Source organism: Varroa destructor, unplaced genomic scaffold, assembly GCF_002443255.2.
Source record: "Varroa destructor unplaced genomic scaffold, Vdes_3.0 BEIS01000005.1, whole genome shotgun sequence".
Lineage (NCBI taxonomy): Eukaryota > Metazoa > Arthropoda > Arachnida > Mesostigmata > Varroidae > Varroa > Varroa destructor.
This window is the reverse complement of record NW_019211458.1, coordinates 22865800-22890168: the sequence shown is the minus strand read 5'-3', so window position 1 is coordinate 22890168 and position 24369 is coordinate 22865800. Positions and strand designations below refer to the sequence as shown.

The 24369-nt window shown below is 43.5% G+C and overlaps 1 protein-coding gene and 1 long non-coding RNA gene across 4 annotated transcripts in view; both read right to left on the bottom strand.

Moving 5' to 3' along the window:
• The window catches only part of LOC111250702 (zwei Ig domain protein zig-8-like), a 318518-nt gene that overhangs the window by 56099 nt on the left and 238050 nt on the right, over positions 1–24369 (bottom strand). Inside the window, exon 1 of one of the 3 annotated variants that reach the window (XM_086990891.1) lies at positions 13421–15100. The exons of the other annotated variants lie outside the window; for them this stretch is intronic. Coding sequence (XP_086847017.1) covers positions 13421–13595 — 175 coding nt within the window. The 5' untranslated portion in view covers positions 13596–15100. Of the gene's footprint in view, positions 1–13420; positions 15101–24369 lie in introns of those variants that run through there. 3 annotated transcript variants of the gene reach the window in all.
• Positions 1930–7327, bottom strand: LOC111250706 (uncharacterized). The gene is made up of 3 exons (XR_002673486.2): positions 3115–7327; positions 2319–2452; positions 1930–2070 (listed from the first exon to the last, which is right to left on the bottom strand). It is a non-coding gene; the product is annotated as an uncharacterized LOC111250706 (long non-coding RNA).

The window sequence follows — 24369 nt, the reverse complement described above, 5'->3', positions numbered from 1 at the left end:
GATTGTTATTTTGTCGGCGATTCGGCTGGCTCCGATCTCGCCGGCCAAGACTAAACAATAACGGTAGACCGAGATTCTTTCGGAAGTCGAGAGAAGAGAGTTATTCGTTAAAGAGTAACCCAACAGAAAAGAACAGAAAAAATACAAGCGTTTGGACAAAAGCGTTAGGCCTACTTGATCGGAGCTTATCACCTCCGTTCGCTGTCTTCTCGCACGCCGTTATCGTCGTTCCATCTCTTTTATATATACAATAAATGAAAGCTACCGTTTCTGTTAAGTTAAAAGATGAAAATAACCGTTGTCACCGAGGTTGGTCTGCCCCAGTCGCAAAGCTTAATTTTCTTTGCGTGTTCAGTTACTTCACATGCTTATGCTCTGTGTATGCTCATGCGGATTGCAGGTCAAAAAGTTATTCTTTCACTATTTTAGTATCAGCCAAAAATCTATGCGTAGTGGCAGAAGGCCTAATCTCTCTGTATTTGTTGCAAAAGTTGAACATTTGAATCAAATAAGAAATACTTTAAAACACTGTGCCTGGACAAAACACGAGGGATATAGACAAGCTATATAGGATGTTAGCGGTGGTCAGCGCCAATCTGCAAAGTATTACCGTGTGCGACGAATTGATATTTTAGCCTAGCAGTAAAAATCAGCGCCAGGCGTTCTTACCAGTTCTGGATGTAAAATTTACTATGGTTACTTCTATGGCGTGACGATGGATATGGGTGACGCACGTGTGTTAGAATCAAGGGCATGGCTTGCTTCACTAGCTAGTAACTCAGCGTGCTAGGAGCGTCCAAGCGGATGATAGTAAACATTGTATCTATCTATTACCTTGAGACATGCCCTGCGAAGACCATATTTAGTTTTGGTAATTTTCGATGCAATAATCTGCCTCAAACACCATCTGCAACTTCTATCTATGTGCCATTATTCGAACTGCAAAAATCGTCTGATAGGTAGCATACTCCTGCATAAAAGTAGTGGATATAAGCAGTAATAAGGTGAGTATTGGACGTCCTTTAATCGTTTAATATCCTTCCTCTTTGGCGGGGAAGTGGCTTTACGAAAAGAGAGGTTCCCGACGTCAGGCAAACCAATCAAAGACCGAAAAGGCCTACAATAAACACGACATTGAAGACTTGCTGACATTGCCTGGACTCCGTCAAAGACCAATCTATATCGCCCCAACGGTGTTGCTTGCCTTATTCAGTGTTCAGAGTGTCAAATACTTTGTTAAAGGGTACTGAACCCTATATTTGTTGGCATTGAGGCCTAAACACAATATCCGAAGTTACTCAGCGTAAGCTAAGAACCCGACTCGCCTTGAAGGGAGTTCGTCCGAAGAAAGCCGCCCGAGTGCCCATCCTCTTTGAATATTTGCAAATGGACCAGGAACGAACGATCGAGTTCACCTCTGCAAAGGTGAAATCCCTAATAAACTCGGATTTTGTCCCTTGTGTCCTAAGGCATCATTGTACCTACGGCAGGATGATAGCCTAGTGGAATTTCAGCGGATCAGCATAAGTTCGCAAGCCATTAATAATAGCAAATGGTATACATGTAAATGCTTGTAACAGCGGAACTTATATGGCAGTTCTATCACGAAGCACGATCAACAGAAAAAGGTTTTAAGATTCAAAGTTACACACGATGCACTATGTGGAACGCATCTTGATCAGCTTTTGAACCCGTTTGAGCGATGGGCTGAGTGGACGCGGTTAACATGCGTGTCGTGTTCTACATACAACATCCATGCATTGATGTCAAAGAATAGACGTTTTTTTTTTGATAGGCGTTGATAGTTTTCAGATGTGCGAGGCGTGGGCGTATTACAGTACACTGTTTAGAAAATTAAGGCATTGCAGTACCTAGTATATAACGTGGTGAAGAAATAACGGTGACTCTCTGACTGCTACCTGGACATGCCTTGGGTGAATTGGTAACTTCTTTTAACAGACGCAGGAAAAGTAATGAGCATAGGAGACTTGACGTGTGAGATGTCGAGTTTTTTGCTCTTGGATCAACTGGGCCGAAGAACCGTAAAGAGCAATGCGATGAATAAGCTTCCTGTAGTGCAAACGAGCAAAATCGCATATTAATATGATTTTATTCATAATAAACTGATGGAACATATTGGAGGAAGTATTTATAGGGCGTATATATACATTCGTACCACTGTTTACGTGTGAAAAAAAGCAAGGTTTCTGGGGGTAACTTCTCGGGAATATATTCGCGTACAAACCATATGTAACTACTATAGATCATTTGCATAACATATATGGACGATAATGCGAGAAGGTCTTCCTTATACATACACATCACGTATGCATTTGTATCCACGCGCTATGATATGCTTTCTCCTTTTTAAAACGATGTGGTTGAGTGCGCGATCTTGCCACCCACGTTCACTGATATGTGACCTTGAGCAGGCCATCTTTCGTCCTTATTCCTATGAACAAATCCCAAGCCGTTATAAGCAACCGCTACTGTCAGACGATAAATCTATGCGTACATTCTATCTGTGTAGTGTCTCGCAATCCGGCCTTTGGAAAATGGTTTCCAAGCAACAGCAATGAAAAGCAGAACCAGTAGAATCGGACGGTCAATAAATACGTATAATAAAATTACAGGAGGAACATTGGCATACAAGAATAATAATAATAATAACTCTTTTACTAAGTTTTACTAAGTTACCGACAATGGTAATAGGAAATCGTTTGGAATAATGGAATAGTTGTAATGAAGCTCTTAGGTATCGACCACTAGCATTCTGAGGCATCTATACATAATATTCGATAGGAATCCATATGGGAAAAAAATATACATAGCAATGGACAAAATATGAACATATTTCGGATATGAATGTATATTATTACCAACAAAACAATTTTATTTTCTGTAGGACTAGGGGCAGTGAGGAAAACATTCCTGCCTATGCTATAAGCGCTTGATTCAATCAAATTACTGTAGTTGGTCCCAATATGAAGAAAGCCACGGTAAGGAACGGCGATTATTTCAGTTTGAAAATCTGCTATCAAACTGCAAAATGAACAAGTTACTGCCCAATAACAGAGTTGTTGTTACTATAGTTGTACATAAAAGGTTGCATACCTATATCTGAACGGCTGGGAAAATTTAGCCGCTCCGCATATTCGTTGCACCTTATCACCTCATCAGACAACAGGCCGCACGCATCCTCCAAACCATGCACGCATACGCGGGGCCTGTTTTCCAATACCCCCGCTCCTCTGATATGATCTTTTTTCGGCTGTTGCCGTCACCGCTTTTGCCGTCGCTACCACGTTAGATCCCTGTGCACTTTTCTTGCAAGAACTGCCATCCAGTAATGGCTATATGGAGTACCTATACCACTCATAGCCAACCCACATAGCCGTCACTACTGGCACACCATTGCCGCGCGTCCTCTGTTAAGACCGAACGAGTGTGAAAGCAGCTGTGGCGCGCTCGTTCTAACAACTAAGCTGTACCATCGGCGCTTCTGCGGCGTCTGTCTCCACTACTGCTGCTACCAGCGCCGCTCGGAGGTGTACGGTAGCGGAAACAACAGCAGGCGGTAGCAAACGGCGGCGACGTGCAGACAGATCATCAAATTTGGAGCAGGGCTCCCTTCTCGTTCATTCTCATCCAAGGGACCTTGCTCATTCTGCTACATCCAACTTTTTTACTCCCGTATGGGTTCTACGCCTCCGGTTCGTTCCGTACTGCTGGCATCACTACGGTTTCTGTGAAACGGTACAGTCGGGCTTGCTGTTGAAGATGCTTCTGGTAGTGAAATATATGGAACAGGCGGCCCTTGAAGGCGTGGTGGAACGAAATACAACCCTAGCCCTACGCCCTCGATACAGCCTATTCACCGCCTTCCTTCTTCTAGTTGGAGCTATAGGCAACGGCAGCTCTTTGTATAAGAGAAAAGAACTATGCAAGAGGAACAGAGAAAGAGGCCCGAGTGGGAAGCTTCTACCTTCAGTTCTTTCCCGACTCTTCGCCCCTTGTTAGCTCTCAGCTTAGCACGTAGCGAGACTCTTGCCAGCAGTTTCTGCCTCTGCTTAAGTTTGCTTATCAGAGAGCGGCGGCCGGAATAGGGGCTCACTGTGGCGGCGGCGCGCGCAAGTCAAGCGAAGGAGCAGGCAAAATGGCATGAAGTCGTCAACGACACCGATGACGACAACATCGAAGGAAAAAAAGAAGAGGTGAATGCGCAAACGAGAAGAACAACGGTTGGTTGGATCGTTCACGGACGGGTACTAGGCCGCTCGGTAGGTCGACGTGATTCTTCTGCTTTAGCCCTTAAAGAATGGCCCGTCGTGTTTCCCCTATATTCTTGAGCACAACGTACAAAGCGATCCGACCGACAATCCGCTAGCTATCTTCATATAAAGGAGAAGGACTGGTTGACGCTGGGCGCGGCACCGAAGACAGACACGCCGAGTAAAAGATGTAGAACAGCCACGGTTATGCCAGAAACAGCAGTATGAATAACATATACACGCTCTTATAAAGAGCAGCAACAGGCTATTAAGTGCAGATATGGTGGCCTCATGATAGCCGGATAGCACTTCGTTTCTTGTTCGCTTAGTTAAAGGCGTTAGCATATGGAAGGGAAAGGCGTCCTTAGACTCGGTTGGCTTCTTTTCGCGGTTCCCGGCTTCAAGGAGGCATTCAAGGCCTTAGTCATGGACATGGCGGTTACATGTGTATGTGTATCGTCTGTGCAATACCATGTTGTACCTCCGTCTAGCTTACACGACCGTAGATGAACAGAGTATTTACATCGGTTGCTAATGTGATGCGCTGTGTACCTAATAATTTACTAATATTTGTGGTAAAGACCATATCTCGACGTATTTATGTGAATCGCGCTCATAAAGACTAAGCAGCACCTTATTATCAGATTAGCTATGTTCTAACCATTCCTTTCATCCGTACTGTGTTCGGATATCTCCTTTGGTCTCGTGATGCCCCTATCTTAGTTGTACGTTTATTTACTGCATGCGCATTGTACTTGTTGAAGAAGCTGTCTAATGCATAGACACATTGGTTACTAGTGCTTTTCCGCGCCCTGCGCCTTCATTCGCTCTTTATCTCCTCTGCAAGTCTGCCCGAAGCCTGTTAGCAGGTTTCTTGTTTTTCAGAAGGACACGCGAAATGAGCAGGAATACGTGTTCGCTGTTGCTGCTTGAGATAAGCGACACAGAGGCCGTTGCTGCAGCTAGCAAACGCAGCCATCCCCCCCACAACGCGTGGGGTCACCAACTGTGTCCAGCCTCACAAACCACTACCATGCTAACTTTTATTTTAAACCCGATTTGGGTGCAATACTAAATCCGTACTACTTCACGATCGTTAAGAGACTGATTGTGATGTTATTAGAACAGCGAGAACAAGTAAGATATTATCATTATTGCAACTGTTATAGCAGTTTGGACGCCTTTTGTCTTGCGCATACATCATATCCAACATTTATGATACACGAATGTATGTTTCACATTTTGTAAACCTATATTCAACAGACAGGAACAGGCATGGAGAAGCGTACACTTGTCAGTTGCCACTTGCGACTAAAACTCAAACGAGGCTGTTATATGTGAGGGGCATATGAAGTAGATAAGAAACGTAGAGGTTTCTTTGACCAAATATACTTGATACACGTGTTACGTACAACCTCAAGTGATACAATTCCGTTAAAAAAATATTGTACTTTATTTTAAATTTATTTTCCATAATGTAGTCAGCAACTACTTCGTTGAAGTCCGGCATTATTTCGAATGCCAGCACTTGCTTTAGCAACTAGTACTTTCGGCTCATTGAATGCTTACGACTCCGTAAATGCTCACACAGCCGCTGGCTGTACAATTCGAGTTCTCACATCGTTACAAGCACCTGCATTTTTCTGCCAGAGGAGGAGAAGCGCAGGTTGTATTGCCTAATTTAGGCTACTTTATTCTAGCCTGATCAGACAGTGTGCCTTACTGTACAACTAGCCCTTTGAAATCGTGAGTACAGTGGCTGATTTAGTGACGATGAGCGGAGTGGGGGTCGAGTGCCAGTAGGTGTGATACCGAAGCAGGACACCAGACTACTTGCCCACAAAAGACGAACGGAATGTATTAGACTGGCACTGCTGCGAATTACCGTAATCTGGCCAAAGGAAAGACGAACGATCTGCAGGGCGGCCAATGAAAAAACAACGTGCTTGCGTTGAGTGTTACTCTAGCAGGACCCAGAGAAAAGGCTTCTTGCACACTGCATCAAATATAAGAGAATCTCTTACCACGTAACGACTTACACGAGGAGAGATCATGTGCAAAGAGTGGAAAAAGGACGGACTGGATTGTATGCTCCGATGAATTTAATTATTTTGAAGTAAGGGGTTCGCCGGTCTTGTTCGGTCTATACGTACAGAGTGTTGCTTTATTCTTCAGAGTATGGTCCGGTCTCTTCTTCATTTCAGCGCAATTTCCACGAAGCAGTACTAGTGGCCCTTTAGTATACCGCTACTTCTTCATAAAATGAGAAACACTACACACTACCATGACAATACAGGAAAGGAGAGCGAGAGAGGGATAGAATGGGGGCAAACAGAATCGATACAGAAGGTTGGAAAAAAACATTGTCGACTCTGTGAACATCTTTATGAGGTTTCCCTTCCAGCCTCTACCTTTTGAAGAATCGATTTCCAGCCAAGTACCGGCTGCATATGTTATACACTGAAACAACGTAAACATCCATCAAAAGTAAAATTTCTTGTAGTTGAAAAGAATTACCTATGCTTATACCGCCATCAGAAATATCAATGTATACACTACAATACAGGAATAACTTTACTCAAGAGAGTAGATTATGCAGCATGTAATCGAGAGTTGTGCCAGGTTTGTTTTAGCTTTACAACCTGTAATGCATCTATTCAACATAACGTCTTATATCTGGATTTTGAATTACTATAAAAACAAATCGCCCTCATATGTAGCGCTATAACTTTGTTACACGCCAGCACAAATCCACTGGCTGGATTTTGATCTCTACAAGAATAGATTTTTGTCGACTTAAATGAACTATCATATTCCTGCGTTCTCCCAAAATTTAATTTAAATGCTATGGTTAATGTGGTTAAAAGAAGGTTTTTTCGTGCTCTACGCTTAATATTGCAGTTAGGGATTCCCTCAGACAAGTATAGTTTACCACCTTACTTATAAACTTATACCACCTCAATGAAGATACACGCTGCGACTGCACTACGAGGCTAGCGCGGCTACTGATCCAACCCACCGTGAAAGGACCAGGAGAAGATGCAAAAACGACATGGATAAACAGATCGATACAGCGTTCCTACTGATCGTAGCAATAGTTTTCTAGGACGGAAACACGTGACGGAACAAGCGAACGAAACAGAAAATGACAAGAAAGCTAGCAAGAAACGCGTCAGTATTTCCTAACCATGGATGAGATCGAACAGTGGGTTATACTGAGCGGCCAACTAGAAGCTGATAGGTCGCCTGCTTCATTGACAAACCAACGCTCACATTAGAACAGAAGGGCCGCCAGTCTATTTGATGGCAGAAGTGGCCTTTCACCACTGCAGAAGTGTCATCCCCGTCCAGCTCAGCTCAGCCAAATTCGTCCATCTGCCGTTAAGATACCGAAAGGATATCAGCTGCCATTGGGCAAAACAGAAAGACCAAGAACGGTACAGGTTTGGGTAGGTCGCCTAGAGACAGATGAACACTAGATGCTACGTCGTCAGGATGGAACACAAGACCTTCGATATTGAACGGAGCGAAATTGGGAATCGATTTGATGTGCGGCTGCCGTTGATGGTGGCAGGGTTTCCAGCCGGTTTTGCCAGCAGCATGTCCTAAACCTACCGCGGACGTTTAAAACGAACGGGTACCGTTACAGCAACCTCAACTCGCAGAGAATTCCTTTTTGTTAGCCACTGCCGTAAAGGCTAGAATAGGGATGGCCCATGAAGATGACCTAACCGGTAGACGAGAGAAAGCGGCCGAAACCGAAACCGGTGAGGACATTATTCTCATTATACTAAGAGGATGTGCAGGGTTGGAGTGCGCGAGACGAAGATCGAGTCAGTCCGAATAAGTGTGTAAGTGAAAGAGCTTATGGAGTGTGAGCAGTTGGAAGCGGGCAAAAACGACAAGACAATATGGGGACGGCAGAGAGAAGATCGAAGGATGAAGAAGAGGAAAAATCAAAGTAGTGACACGGAAAAGTTGCAGAAATTTCTTCAAGGATCACGCCTCAAAAAGAAGAGTGACGGCCGACGCAGAAAAGGAGAAGGGTTCAAGGACAATGAGGTCCAGAATAAAGGTAAGGTTTAGATGAAAGTGGAACTTTCGTCTTTATACTTCAGAGCGATGGATGCTTGAGACGAACACGGATGAACCTGTTATAGGTTTAAAGGTAGAAGGTGCCGTAACAGGCCAAATATCCTAGTCGAAAATATGGACACAACATAGATAACTTCCCCAATTGCCTCTTTATAATGAAGCCAATTTGGCCTTTGGTAAGTATTTGAGATACAGAAACTACATTGCTTGGGAAAATTAGTGAATTATTTTTCTAATTGTTTTTAGATGAGATGAAATAATTTACATTAGAAGCTTCTCTCTGAAGTTGCACTTTACTTCAAGGAGTCATTTCAGTCATATGTTAATTTCATTTTCCAGAATATTTCCAAAGAACTATCCATTGCTTACTCAACTATTCCAACTATGATTTTCTAGGCAAAAGCCAACGAAAACAGTTGTAGTGTGAGTATATGCTCATCCTTGCAATTTATCACCATTAATCCGTGCAGCTAAGTTTGCTTGAACTGAACAGACGGGTAGTCGTTGTATGATTCTGTTTATCCCTTTGTCGTGGAAACTAAGCTCCAAGGGACATGTGATTCTGTCACACTTCGTACATGTTGCTGCAAATTCAATAGCTGACGTGGGTGCTGTTTCTTACCGTACACTGTTAGATCCCGCATCTGAGTGTTTCAGTAGCGGCTCGAATAAATGGTACGAAAATTTGGGTGGTTGAGGTTCAACCTTCAGCCATTTTGGCTCGTCCTAAGCAATCACATGAGAGCAGAAGCCAAATGTCGAAAAAACGAGATCATTATCATGAAGAGTTACGTGCGTGCTCCATACACTGTGTTCTGTTCATTACAGCGACCGACGGGAGATGGACTGTGGCTGTTAGCGACGGGAGTTCTTCTTGTCGCTCATTCGTCTCGCTGTCACTTTTGCTTCACTTTAACTTTGCGCCCTGCGATCTTCGATTGCAACGCACACGCCTTTCGACATTACCGAACGACACTGGGTTCTTCCCGCCCGTCGACCGATTGGCCTGATCCTTATAGACCCTTTCATACCTTTTTCTCGCTCGTGCTGTCGATCTCTCCGCGCATTTATTTACTCCGCTATGTCTTTCATTCGTTCCCTGTCTTTCCCCGTTTCACGATCGCTACCCTTTACTACGTGTTTTCTTTCGAAAAGTCACAGGCCGTTGCTATTGATTTAAAAAAAGGAAGGAAGAAATGGGAACTCCAGCAGAAGCACCAGTGGCAGAAGCGCCTGCTACTATTACTTTTTGAAAAACGCAACTCCTCTCTTCCAAAACATTTCCCATATATCTACGAATCCGGTGCGTTTCAAACTAATGTCAGCTGCTCATCCGACCTCTTGCTCGCTTCCTTTAGAATTGCTCGATTCTCCACTGGCAAACACGCTGGGCCGACGAACCGCTTTCCAATACCGATGCGTTCTACATTGCACTACCCATAACAACACAACTTTCTTCAACTACTTCACCCTGCCAAGCGAGTGCATCTTCCAAAGGCCACCAATGAATCGTGCTTATCAGGCCCGCGAACGCCCAAGAACAACCGACCTCTATATATTCAATGCAAAAGTCAGGACAGTAGCTCATACTGCATTGATGAAGATGAGATAGTTGAGGGTGTGCGTACAGAAGCTAAGGAGAGAAAGGCGAAGAGAGTGGGGTATCGAGCGGCGCAAAGCACGATAACTTTCCGGCAAAATCTATTGTAGGGAAGTAATTTTGTGATAATACTGGGGTAGTTTTGTGAAATCGAATTTTGTCACCCAGTGACAACAGCCATATACAAGTCAGAAGTACATAAATGCGAAAAAGATGCGGATTGCGCTAGATAAGTAGTGTGAGTGAAATGATAAATGTACTAATGCAGAAGATAACGGCTTACGAAAAAGCGTATCTGACGGGCAGCGGTAATGGATCTAACGAAAACGGAAAAGCACGTGCGAGAAAAATATCATCGGTATATATGAATATTTTCAGACGTTTCGAGGGAAAGTGATCTGGGTGATCAACTTACAATAGGATTTTTACTTTTGGATTTGTAGATTAGTCCGTTTCATATAATCCATCCCTAAATCTTACTCTTTCTCTCTAAGAATACGCGCCGTTTACTGATCTAGTGTAAACGAGACAGAAAATCATACTAATGTGCATTGTTATATATTTGTTGTGTATGTATTTGTTGAAATAGACTGCAGAGTAACAGGCGTAGAGCTTGAAATGTTTGAAAGGACTACACATACAATTCATCTTTTTTTCGGCTGTAGTTTTTCTTTTTCGTTTGTTTCTGTTAGAATGTAGTTGGCAGAAAAACAATTTAAAATTAATAATGAAATGTTAAGTTCGCTAAGATCAGATTACTATGTTTGTTGCAAACTCAGGAAGGCGAATCTCAAAAAACACCTAAAGTAAAACCGTTCCAAGTTGAGCTCTCAGACACCTGAGGTGTTGGCAGCTTTAATAGATGCTGTGAACTTGTGACTGATCCGGCGGAACACTACGTACAACCTGTAAATATTTTCGTGCTTCCTACCGACTAACAATTTGTACTTTTAGGCAAAACTTCAATAATGAAATGTACGACTATTTAATCGATTCGATCTTGCCCTTGTCTAGGAGGAAAGGATAAGATGTCCAAACGCTTTGTCACAAACTAGTTATTGCAAGTGACAAGCGCTTAAACTGAAACACTTAACACTAAACGTGCCATATAGCACTTGATCGCGGTTTCTTATATTAGGCCTGGGTCTACGCGTGGTACAATACTATAATTTTGAAAGAAACCCTGAATCGATATGCATGCTACCTGTCGAACGCTACTTGGAATATCAACCCCGACATTATCACGACATAAACGTATTGCAACAGACCGAGCTCACCTGCAACGGTTTTCATTTGACACTTAGAGAAAACATATGCGCTTAAAAATAATGATAACGGTTCTGATATGAATGACAAGAAAATATATCAAGAGGAATTCTTGAAGAGGGCGCGAGACTAAGGCTAATATTTCTCGTAACTAATTTCGGGCACCTTCTCTTACGTTGGATTTTACCGTTGCGGCCGGTTTGCTGTAGTTATACTGTGCATCATATTTGTACGGCGCCTTCATATCATCATTTTCTATCATCATTAGTTAGAGCCAACAGAAGGGAATCGTTTATTTTCGTGCTCGTCTTCAATTGAACAATCAGTAACCAAAGGGCAAAGGGCAGGTTGCTGCGGCAATCGCGGCTTACCATTTAACACCTTATACGAAGCCTTTTCGTGATTCTCTTCTTCATTTTCAGAGACTCTATACACCTAGGTACACTTCACAAAAAGCTAAGTTAGGTCTACCTAATCTGCCCGTGACTCCGCATATAATCGTGTCGAGTCATCACAGCCGACGACCTGCAGCAACCTAACATAGAACCGCGCCCTAGGCGCGCTACGTCCCTTTTTCCCCTTCAAATAAAATGCGTGAGAACAGAGTACACGCAACGCTCTCGAAAATGCGAAGGACACGAGGGCATAGATTTAACGAAGGAGTTAACCCTAAAGGATGAACCGCGCCTTGTACTATTTAGTACTATCATATAGATAAATAGAAAACGGACGTTCTCTCTAATAGTAGGGTACCACGTAGGGGCTCAATCACGTGTGTTAGCTATTATATATATATATATATATATATATATATATATGCGGTATCTTGGTACACTTCTTTACAACATAAAACAACATAGCTGTACGAAAACTACAGTACCTGTCATTATTTGAATTACATGTATATGTGCAGTTGCGTGTATGTAAGTCTATGTGCAGTAGTAGTAATGAGAGTGATGATGATCCGGCTATGCTTTGTTGTTGTGATACATAATGGGGGTCTCGTTGAGTTCAACCAGCGTAAAACGCCAGTAATGTCGGTGGCAGCCAATGTCTGGACAGCACCGCCAAAAGTAGTATTGACTACATGGCACAACAACCACAATGATATTAGAGCAAGCTACCCTGCAGCACGTTTGCTCCTGTTTTGCTGCGTCATTTGATGTTCGCAAATATTCTTCTTCTCCATAAGCGCCCACTGCACTCGCTTGCCCTTTTACCCCTTATTGTAACCTAGAAGACGGCACATCGGTAACAACCAAGCTACCATCTATCATACTTTCGAGACGTCCTGTGACGGAGGTTTGACCAGCAATGACTGGCGAGGGCAGGAGGCTATGTTTAAACAAGCGCCACGTCCACATGACTGGTCAAACACTACCCTGCACACGTAGCCCTACGTCAGACAAGCGCATGTACTTACATGGTACACAACAGTATTAGCATCAGTGCTCGAGAAGTAGAAGGATAGCAGCAAAAAAAAGATGTCAGGATAAATCGCACTGCTGGATAACCTACAACCATAAAACTACATATATGTGCGCCTAAATATTAGTGGATAGCGTCTTGCGCGCTCAAGAGATAGCGGATTTGCCAGAATAGGTGTTGACAGCCCATTTCTCGCACATGAACGCTTCGCACGAAACAGGCCTAAGGATGAAAACTAAACGCACAACAAAAATACAGACTCTCTCTCCCTCTCTCTTTCGAGTTACCCCCTTCTCTCCCTTTTTGTTAAAAGAACGCTTATTCTTTTCCTTCTTCATCGTCACCGTCTTCTTAAGTCTATTGCCTTCAAACTTAGAGTAAGTGCATACACTATCGAAATCCCAGCAGATGGTTCAGATACCGCTACACCCCTGTTGTTGCCAACAACACCCTAGGCGGGGCGCCGGTGGTGATCCGAGGTCCACAGCTTTTCTTTTTCTAGCTTCTTCCTGTCTCATATTCCTCCGATACCCTATGTTCCTCCGATTTGTGAATCCTGCGAGCAGAGGAAGCAAGGACGCACAATATATTAAGGTATTGTTGAAACAATTATAAAGTTTTGCCCTTAGGGGCACACGTGCCACAGAAGCCGAGAGTAGCAGCAGGAGCCATGTATTGCTACACGGCAGGCTAATCGCCCACCCAATTGGTGGATAGTCCTTTAGAGCTTGCTAGCCCAGTAGCAGTTAAGGATACTTACCCACGTTGTGATGAAGGCAGTGAGGATAGTCAAAGCATCGAAGTAAGATTAAAGTCTGTTTATCGTGGTCCTCCGTGCAGCCATTTTCGTACAAACTCTCCAACAGAGTTTGGTGACTGCTATTCTTAGAAAAGAGAGAAAATATGTGAGAGTGAATAGAAGAGTAAGCAAACATGATCCCGTTCAATCACTATCGGTGGTTGTCTTTCGGCTCGAGCTCTTGCCCTCCCCATGCCCCCCTATTTCTGAATGATAGGATAGGCAGGATGTTCAGGTGTTCCAGGTTCATGTCCATGTTCGCAGGTATTCGCAGGGGAACTAAAATTGAACTGACTACTGCTGCCGTTGTACAAGGGAGATCGAAGAGTGAAAGGTCCTGTACGTTATGAATAATTTACTGTTATTGGTCGACGAGAGGTAACGCCGCTGCTGCTACTGCTATGCTATGCTGTTCAAGCCGACGATACTGGCGATATCAATCCTGCTGCTGAATGTGTTCTCAAGCCGACGAGGGCAAGAGCACTACGAGGCTTCCTCGATGCCTAGTAGCTCAAACTACCACTACGGAGTACTAAAAGAAAAATAGCAGTATCATAATGCTTTTACTAATAGGCCCGTTGAAGATGGTACATAGGCGCAAAGGCATTTACTCCCACGCCTGGTGTTATTTGCACATGCATAAAAACATACTGTGAAGGCCTGTCTACTACCAAAACGACCGCTCGAGTCGATGCAACGTTCGCAGCGGCAGGAATGGTTTCGTAAGGTAGCATTAGGATGAGAGCGAGTTTTTCGGGCAGACGTCCGGCCCCATTTACTGCTTATAGTGCCCGCGATTAAATAGGATTTGTCGCGTACATAGTGAATGTTTCTAGTGCTGTTACCAGTGCGGCCGCTTTTGCTACGGCATTCCATCGTCACAGGCAACGATGCAATGCGTTAGCTCCTCTCTTTTACGTTGCATCTCTCAGACGATATAGCAGCAGTGATTAACATTTGTTCCCTTCTACTTGCTGGTTTCCTGCCTTCACCTTTTGCTAGCGCAGGTCCTTTCGCCGAACATGTTTTATGATCTATGACATGACCATCTAGCACAGAGATCGAAACGCCGAGCCAACAATACGTCAGCGGGCGCAGGATGTTGAAATTTGCCGAAAAACGACGGTTAACAGCATCTTTTTGATCTTATATACACTCCGAAACGCACCACAGGCTAGTCAAAAAGAAGCCTTGAAATTGAAAAGAGTTAACAAGCGCTAACACAGAACTTTCGTCGCTTCACAATCGTCGTGCTGCACAATGACTGTGTACACAGGATAGCACACTGGCAACCGAAAGGCCAGTACAAAATGGAAATGTCTTCTTTGTGGGGGCGTGCGTGCAGGTGATAGAAAGGGTTATCCATTTAGCGCAGATCGAAACAAATAGAGATTGTGTGTCATAACCTCCAATCACCACGGACATTGCAGCCCACGTTGAGCTAAATAAGCAAAGCACACAGAGCTTTACGAATCGCTTGGTCGTTTTTTGTTCATCATACTATCATCATCAGTTTGTGCGCGCGGAAGCAAAACAAATGAATAAGGCAGAGTACCTCGTAAAGTTTACTAGTTTCGTGGAGTAAAGGTCACTTGCTTGCTCGCAGAAGATCGCCTCAACCGGCAAATGGTACCCCCCAGCGCGCCATTCCTGGAGATCATTATATTCATCCGCTGCAGCATGATGGAGCATATCTGCCCCTGAGCGTCTATATGCAGACAGTATTGTCGTTCATATAAACAACAGATACCTCGCGCTACCTCTTATAACACTAAACCGAATAAAAAGGAGAGGGAAGTAAGTATAAAATGGGTTAGGAGCGAGAAGTTTGCGAGTAAATAATGAGCGAGTGCATTTTCCATGCGCTGTGAGCTCATAGAGTAGCTAGCAAAAATTGGCCTTCGCTCTATCAAGCTGACTGTCAAACACTCCGTTTCAGGATATCATCTAAGATCGCATACTTGTACACATATATAAATAACAAACATAACTTTTAATTCCTACATTTGTTACTTGGCAATTTGGCATGGGATCCTTCGCAGAAAAAAACCCAAAAAAAAATTGCAGTTCTTCCGAGTTTTCCAATTACTAGTTATAGAATGCAGCTCTAACAGTCCTGATGATTTTTGGCTTCGTATTTTTTTGATGCGTGGGTTAGTACAATCCCGTTCACCACTGCATTAGATCCAATTGCACCCGCGACGCAAATGTCGTCTTAAAAAGAAACGCCCCAAAGACGGATTTCGCTGTCATCGATAAGAACGCCAATACCGTCTACTTCTATTATTATATCCCTCTATTGGTTTATATATGCGTGCTTCGTGATATGAGGCTCGTCATATGACTGTCCGATAACAGTCCGTTTACTGCGCTTTGCTCACGCGTATGTAGATAACTATTCTTCAACCAATCTCATCTGCCGCACTGCTGGTTCCCGTGCGACTACGGCAGACAACGTGGATGCCTTTATCCTTTATGGTGTACAGCGATACGTCATTATGTAGCAGTCGCAAGTTTGTAATCCCCAATTGTCGAACAAAGGCCGGAAGAGCCACCATTGAAGCAGCCCTTCCGGAAGGCGCTCTTGAGTCAACTATGTAGACTGCAGCTAGCTACATAGTCCTGGCACAAATAGAAACAGGACACGAGTGAGGAAGTAGGCGAAACGGACAAGGGTGACAGAAAAAGACAGTGGTTGATGACCCTTTCGAGTTTCGTATTATCGTACTCATTTTTGTCAATGTCATCATGTAGGGATTTCTCCATATTTTCAGGCTCCCTTGTCTGCCACATCTTCTCTAGTCTTCTTCTGCCCTCGTTTATCAAAACTCAATGGTATAACTCTATCGCTTTTCGGTTCTTTTTTTTTGTCTCTCTTGTTCATCTTCCTTTGTATGAAGCTTGGCTTTTTTATCTGCAAGGTCTCTTCATTTCCTTGTTTTCCTCCTCCGAGAATCCCATTTTTGGCCATCGACATGCAGCAACGTGTGCCCAGTGACTACTATAGCGAAGGCCGGCGAAGCCGAACGTCTCGGCTTGAAGGACCGTGATGATCACAGACATAGTTGTCGTCGTCCTTGAACGCCCTATCCAGTCGCAACCACCAAAGACCAATACTGAAATATAGTCCTGTAGATCAACAATAAAACAATGAACCATCCTTTTTCCAAAGCCGTATGTCGTATTTCCCTGCATGTCATATTTCCCTGCCAATATAATTCGGTACCAATTTGATTTGTTCTGTCTCATATTATTGGACAACTGGTTCGAAAGGTAGTAGCTGACAGACGGGCGAAAGAGCAATGGGTCTAATCTGCGGATACGTTCTTAGTCTTTCCCTTTATGGCCACATTTTAGCGGGATACATTAGGCAAAGAATCTGGGAATCTGAAACGGTCTCTTTTATATCTCTTTCCATCTCGGGCTGTGCCCATGCTGTCTCCTCCATCGAATTTCTCTATACAGCCAAATGTACCGGCGCTTGGTCTGTAGCCTAAGTGTGGTTAGGGAGAGGGCTATATTACGGAATGGACCCTGGAGGCTGCCAAGTAATCACCAGCAGCAGAAGCATCATTGCTAGAAGCAACGGTCCCTGAAGGGAATGGGCCAGTGGTGAGACCGTCGTCTAAGCACAGTCTAGGCCAGCAGCTCGGCCAGACAACCTTCGCCACTCTCATGCAGTCAACATTATCTGTGTATACTGTAGTTAAGCTACACTAAAAAAGTAGCTCAAAATAACAAAGTAAAAGGTCGATGCTGTGATTTAATCGAGTTTACCTTGAAGTGCGATGACCAAGTTGCACGATCTGCTCTTAATTTTTTGCATCCTGCCCAAAGCTAGCAGTTCTCATGGAACTTCAACACAAAATGAAGCGACGGAGGTCAATGTGGAGCATGCCGGAATTCTGTTTTATAGAGTGCTGCTGCCAAGGTGACGGCGAACGGCCTATTGACGGATGGTGTTTTTCTCGATTCCGTCACGTCCTCACTTTCGGCGTATCACTTTAAAGAAATAACATTTCTTATTTCATACCATTAACGTCAGATTGGCAGTATCTATGCAAATTGAGTTCCACATAGCTTCCTTAACGTACACAGGTTTATCAGAAGTTCCCAATCTGCCGATACCATACTTAGGCGCTCAAGGTAGGACGCCTACTCAGTTCGCGGATCCCCAGCGTCTTTTTTGAAGCGAAATAAAGGAAAAGAAAGCTTGCAATAAAATCGTTTTCTACGATCTAGTAGCTCCCACGATCGACACGGCAAAACTAGTTGGCCCTCGTGCGCTCACACAGATCCGACTTGAAGTAAAGGTAGCGTTGCTATTTGTTACTCACGTAAGGCACGCCGTACGCAGTATACTTGCATCCCATATACGGAACAGTTCCAATAGTTACTAACTTCGTTTTTGTTTTCAACCAGCTGGGACTATCCGAGAAGTTTAGTCCTAACAACTACCAACAGCTTCATAGCACAAAGCGTTGTCTAGCATAAACTTCACTTCGTTCTTTAATACAGACCGCACGTATACTTTATATGCGTCGTATTTCATCGATATAAAATGGTCCAATAACTATTCTCACTGCTCGGAAACAGCTTTCTATCGTGGTGTTTCCTGTACACGTTTAATGAAAAGAGTAATAAAAACTTAATTAACTCACAGCTATGCCTGAATCTGGACATGAGTAACTAGATATAACACTTAACCGTACGTATGTTATTTACAATAAAACTGTTTAAGACTCCGCTAAAGAAGAAATGAAGCTAGGTCTTTAAAAAGTTCATAAATTTTGGGAAATGTGTAGAAAAGCACGTTTGGGAAATTTCAAACTATTTGATATAATTCCGAGTAAGGCTGTAAATAGAGGTACGATTTTCTCTAAGGATACGGATCGACGCGTTTACGTTCTCGGAGAAAAACTCTAGCAGAGTAATAATAGGTCAGGACTACTGTTCGGAGGGTTTTGAGCCCGGCCACTGGAGTCGCTGTCCTTTAACACCTGTATTCGTCTTACAAAATGTTGTGCACCGATTTATATCCACTTATACAGGCTTAGAACACTGATTTGTAGCTATGATTATCCGTGGTTACACACCATTTCATTGTTATAAACTTAAATGAATATACTCACATCAAATCGTGTTTTTTTTTACAATTGTATTTTTGTAACTTGTTGACTCCCTTAGGATCTCTTACAAATTAATAACATGAACTATCTGCCTTTCTAATACAATTAATAACAAGGAATATACAAACACGAACATCACTGTATTATAAGGAATGATGGAACAGAGCATGCACAGTCCACGAATAATATGCGTACTATAACTTCGCTTATTCCTTTTTCGTAAAAAAAGCAGAAAACATCAAAAACCCCATATAACTACCTCATTTTTTTGAGCAAACGGGACATTGAAACTTACTAGCGTGCACTAGAAAGGTTTCTCATCTATATACGTGCCTGGCTCACATCGTACTTACATTCAGCACTCGTCGTAATAGCACGAGCGCATATCACGAACCCCATAAAGGAATTCATCCACTGTAGAGCTATGCCAGTGTAAACCAAACTGCTACTTCTTTCAGATGCCTGTGATGCGACTCCACAGTCATTTTCACCTACCTTTTTTACTTTTCTTGCTTGAGAAAAAGACAGAAGGCGAGCCGCCTACAATACAATAGCATATTCACGCGTTTGCGAAAAGCTTTTTGACTTCGAGGCATTGCTCCTGAATGTCGCTGCACCTCTCGGGGGGTACTGAAGGTCATTCAAACTTGTAAAATTCGGTTATACTGGAGAGTGTAGAGTGAGCTTCGCACTCAGCATTTGTAGCGCAGCTGGCCAAATCACTATGCTGCATTAGAGCACGCGTGCGCGTCTGAAGCACAGGCCCAGAAATAGGAGCAGGTGGTAAGAGGACACGAGGCGTCTGAGCTTTCCACTGCTGCTTTAGCGGTCCTCTTGATAGTAACCTCTTTAAAACTTCTTCTATTCGTTTCCTCCATTCGTTTTGTATGACTTTTCAGGATTCACTTATTTACTTACGGTGGCCACTAGAACAACGGTTTCACTCTTTTTCTCTCTCTCCCTTATGCTTTTAGATACCCATCTCTCTCCTCCCGAACCTGGCATTTCGACCGCGACGGCCTGTCGCTACCTCATCGCTGCTGTGTGATACTTCTCCATGTGATCCTTATCTCCTAGTTAGTTCTATCCACAATCCACTCAGAATGGCCCTCATGTCTTGATGCCTTTCTCTCATTACCCGTATTCGTTTTGCTAACTCGTCCTAGCACCTTTTGCCTATCAGGGCTTTATCTTCGCTCGGTTTACAGTGCAACTCAACTACTACTTCTGTCGTTCCGTTGGATCGTTAGCTGACTAAGAGTGCTGCTAGAGCCTCCTCTTTTTTTGTCACCTTTTTTCTTGCATCCCTCATTATTTCAATGAAAGCAGCAACGAACGCAAGGAGTTAGGTTAGCAGGCACACAAGCACGAACTTTGTCCAATTTTTATCCGCTCAAAAAGCACCGAGAACTATTCGCGCCTTCACTGACAGTCTGTATTTGACTGCTGTCGGAACTTCCATTTCTTTGTTTGAAATGTAAAATCCATTCGCGACTCCGGGGCAAATGAGTGCGAGGCGCGATCTCCGACAAAAGGGGACCAGTATTGTAGAGCTACGTGACACAAATGGGCCGCTCTTGTGATTGATTCTTAGACCCTGATCTTCATATCCGTTCATCACTATTTTTTTATTTTCGTTTGACGCTTCCTCTCTAGAGGATCTCCCCTTACGAGAAAAGCTTGACATGGCTTGGCTAGTCCGCCGGAGTGTACGAGACTTGTAGTAAGAGCGAACGCTGACACGATCAAAATGTTTGTTCGTTTTTAAATTCCTACCGTTCGATACAAGAAACAACTACCGGTGTTCGCGGTTATTTAGAGAACCTTTCGACAACACTTATTTGCATTTTGAACGCTCGCGATTCATTGAACACACTGACATTAATGAGGAAACTAGTTTATTCTCGGCACGCATATAACTCTTATGACCCCAGGTCACAAACGGGCTTAGCGAAAAGGAGATGTCAAAAATTTGCGAAGAGTGGCTATTTCTCTATGAAACTACCAGTGCAGCTAGACTACTCCTATGGCCATGAATCGTGCTCTTAGCAGGCTTTCAGGACCTCTCACAACCACAACCTCACACTTACAAATATACAACCCCTGCGAAGCTACTTCTTATTCCTATTCTGTGTTCTTACCCCCCTACTTGTACTTCTCGCACATCGGGTCTTACTGCTGCAACCTCAAGTGAAGGCGTTTGGAACCAACTTATGCTACTGTAAAGCCAAAAACCGAGAATTGGTTGCTAAGGGTAGATAAGACGAACCTCTAATACTACACATGTGTACTCTTAGCATCTCCCACTCGTTACTTCCTTTTCAGTACGATCTGTCCGATACGATACTGAGATACGTGTCGCTTGCGTCCGTCTTCCACCGGGATCTAAAAGAACTTACACGGAATACCAATTGGCGTACTGTGTACGAACGTAGTGTCTCTGCTCCCGAGTAGAATATCCGAGTAAGGTTAAACAACAAGCGATAAAGGCGACACTTTGAGAAGAAGCTAACTCCCAGTGGTCTACAAGACGCGCAAAGACAATGCTGTCCTCGCATCCTTTAGAACAGCTAGCACTGCTTCCGCTAGCGGGCCATGTCCCATCTGAAAAGGTGCGACTGGCACAAGCGGCTGGGTAGAAGCTTAAAAGCGGCAGGTTGCTTACCTCTTACCATCAGCAGATCGCTTTTGTGCCTAACGCATCGAGCGCAAAATTCGAATTGAAACAGCTAAAAGAACGGTAGAAACGAAAAGAAAAGGGGCTATAGAGCACTGGAAATTAATAGTGACTGGACCAAATACCTCTACATTGAAATAGAAGGCCAAATTAGATTCGCTGACAAGTATGATTTTCTTACTGTGAACGGTCGGTACTTAGACTCGCAGTCTATGCATGTCTTATTCGGCGGTTTCTGCCTGCGCTGTATTCGTCACTCAACGCCTGTGTTATTAGACACAGATGCCATTTTTCAAAATGTCAATTTTCTGTACGGAGCACGGATCGCGCAGCCACACAAATCGTACTCCTAAAAAACTCTACAATAATGTTCCTTCTTTTCTACTGTTCATAAGTGCTTGTTAAATATATAATTTGATCATAAGCGATATGTTGCCATGACATAGATAGTGTCGAGTACGTTTCGACCGCCGAATATGAGTTTGCGATATCGAGAGAACGAGTGGTATACAATCAGACTAAACCGATCTTGACCAAACGACAAAGTAAAAGCATCAAATGAATTTCGTGCAGGCGTATCAAAAAGGACAATATCCTCTAGAACAATTAAACAGCAGTGCACTAATGTTACAGATTGCAGAACTGATGCTGGGCCTTTCCGAAGTCTGAAGCTTGTCTTAACTTCACTAAGATGCATCTATCAGCCAGTGGACTCACGCGCATTTGTTCAATAGATTTGTCACTGTTAACATCAGAATTACCACCTGCGCGGAATCGTATTCTATTAAACGCTGTCATCAATCTGCTTTGTGTATATATATTGAACTTGACACGAGCAATAACCCTTCCACCGAGGCGAACATGTTACGGTCCGTTACATCTCTTGTTTGCATTGCATTTAAAACGCAATCTATTTTCGTACAAGAAGTCAGCCGTCTGGAGTATGTGCTCGGCCGCAGAATGTTGCCAGCCATTTAACCCGGAGTGTATGGAATTCATGACGATCATTTTTTCAATTGGTCCATCAGCGCCGACTACGTACTTATCGTCGTGTAATGCATCGTATTGTATGGAGATGTGAAAACTGATGAGATACTCAGCCGGGCGTAGCTGTAAGTCTGGCGGCATCGATGCGTAGCAGCACAACTCTGTACAGACCTTCTTGCGTACATTAAAGTGATCAGTCACACCTATGCGATCAGTTACCACCCACCGCTTCAAGTAATGTTCAGCTCGCGTTCCCGTGATGAGCATGCCCGGCTAGGTTGTTTTTTCCAACCACGGCAGTTGCAAGAATTAGTATACCTCTATGATTATACTGCATTTAACTTTGAATACACCTGCGCTGAACCTGTCTGACCATTATGGTCATCTTCACCCAATACACCCCGCTCCGCTGCCTCAGCATATAAAAGATTATCAAAGACTTTCATAGCAATGACGCGAGAACCGCCACTGTGGAACACCGATGCTGGCAGCTACCGCCCGGGCAAACATCTTGTCAGCCCTCGTTTCTTCAAGGCTTTCTCTCATACAGTAATGCGGTGCAGTACCTACCGATTCGCATCTTCATTACGAGACGGATCTTTCACCTAGTAACGTTATTCACCTATTTCTCTCTCATGTTCAAGCTCATGATACAAACAACTGCCTTTTCGTTTGCCTACAAATTTGACTATAAACGCTTTCGACAAAACAAACAGTTCAGAGAAAGCTCTCATGGCTGGTAAGACAGCCGACGCGTTGGTAAATCATTGTTTGCTCGACCGAAGAGATCGACGCTGCTTCCAACGTCGATGAAGATAAACTTCTGTATGCGTACATTTGCGTACCCATAACTGAACACCTATAATAATAAATAATATAATAATAATAATACATCTGTTACTACTATTGCTCGCAGCCATGTCACAAGGTGAAATGGCTATAAACAAGGAATAGAAAAGTGTAGAGTATGGATTGTACCTGCAGATACACTCGGTAGTAGTTCACCTCGTTCACGCTATACAAACATATATACATGTTTATGTCATCTTGCTGACAACAAGCCTGCAATACGATAAGAGCACATTACACGTCACCGTGTTTGCGTGAAGGTCTACGCGTAATCAGAACTGATCCTGAAAATATGTAGATACATGTTTCAATTTGATTACGAATGCTCAATATTACTTGAACATTGTACAACGGCTCAAAATTAATGCGTATCATGCGAAAAAAAAAATTAATAATCAAGCATTTAATGCCCGTACCGACAGCGATGTCTTGTTCATTTTTGTAGCCGTACAGATATATGTATATCGGCCACCCGATGAGGGGTACATATACCCCTCATCAGCACAATGGTTTTACTAACCTACACGGCAGTGATACCAGTTTTGTGGGGACTCTGAGTCGTGACTACACAGTTCCTGAATGGCGTTCAGAGTTACAAGTGAGGCAGATTTTGAATCGACCGCTAGTCGTTACGCGCAGGTAAACAAACAGACGACCTATTTTGAATTTAATTGTTTACTTCTTTCCAAACTAACTTGCCCGCGCTTATGCCGCCATTCCTTACAAACGATTCAAACGGTTTGCCGTCTGTCATGGATAGTTTGAATCTCGTTCGCCAAGTAAATTTGCGATTGTCATTAGTTGAAACTACGGTGGTTCAATATAACGTCACTCACAATAACAATGAACAGGGCGACTTTGAGGATTACTAGAACAGTAGAAAAAAAAAAAAAAAAGGATTTGCAGGGTATTGATTATTTAACAAGATGCATTGCCCATAGTAACAGCTGTAACAGTACAATAACTGTGGAGTAGCGAGCGTTCGTCCACCAAATACTTCCCGAGCAAACACGTGATACGAATGCCATTTGCTTTAGCTACGTCGGAAGTTTTAGCGTTAAGCGATGGTTCGATCGCGCTCAGGTCATAGCAACGATGACAGGTCCAGGGCCACCCTGCAGTCGTTGAGACGGCATATAAGGAGACGGAAATGTAAACTGGGTAATTCGGGTAAGGGTCGTCTCACCCAGGTTTCATATGGAAATTACGATCATAAACGTCTACGAGCAAAACGAAGTCGGCTGAACAAAGTGGTGTGACAATGACTG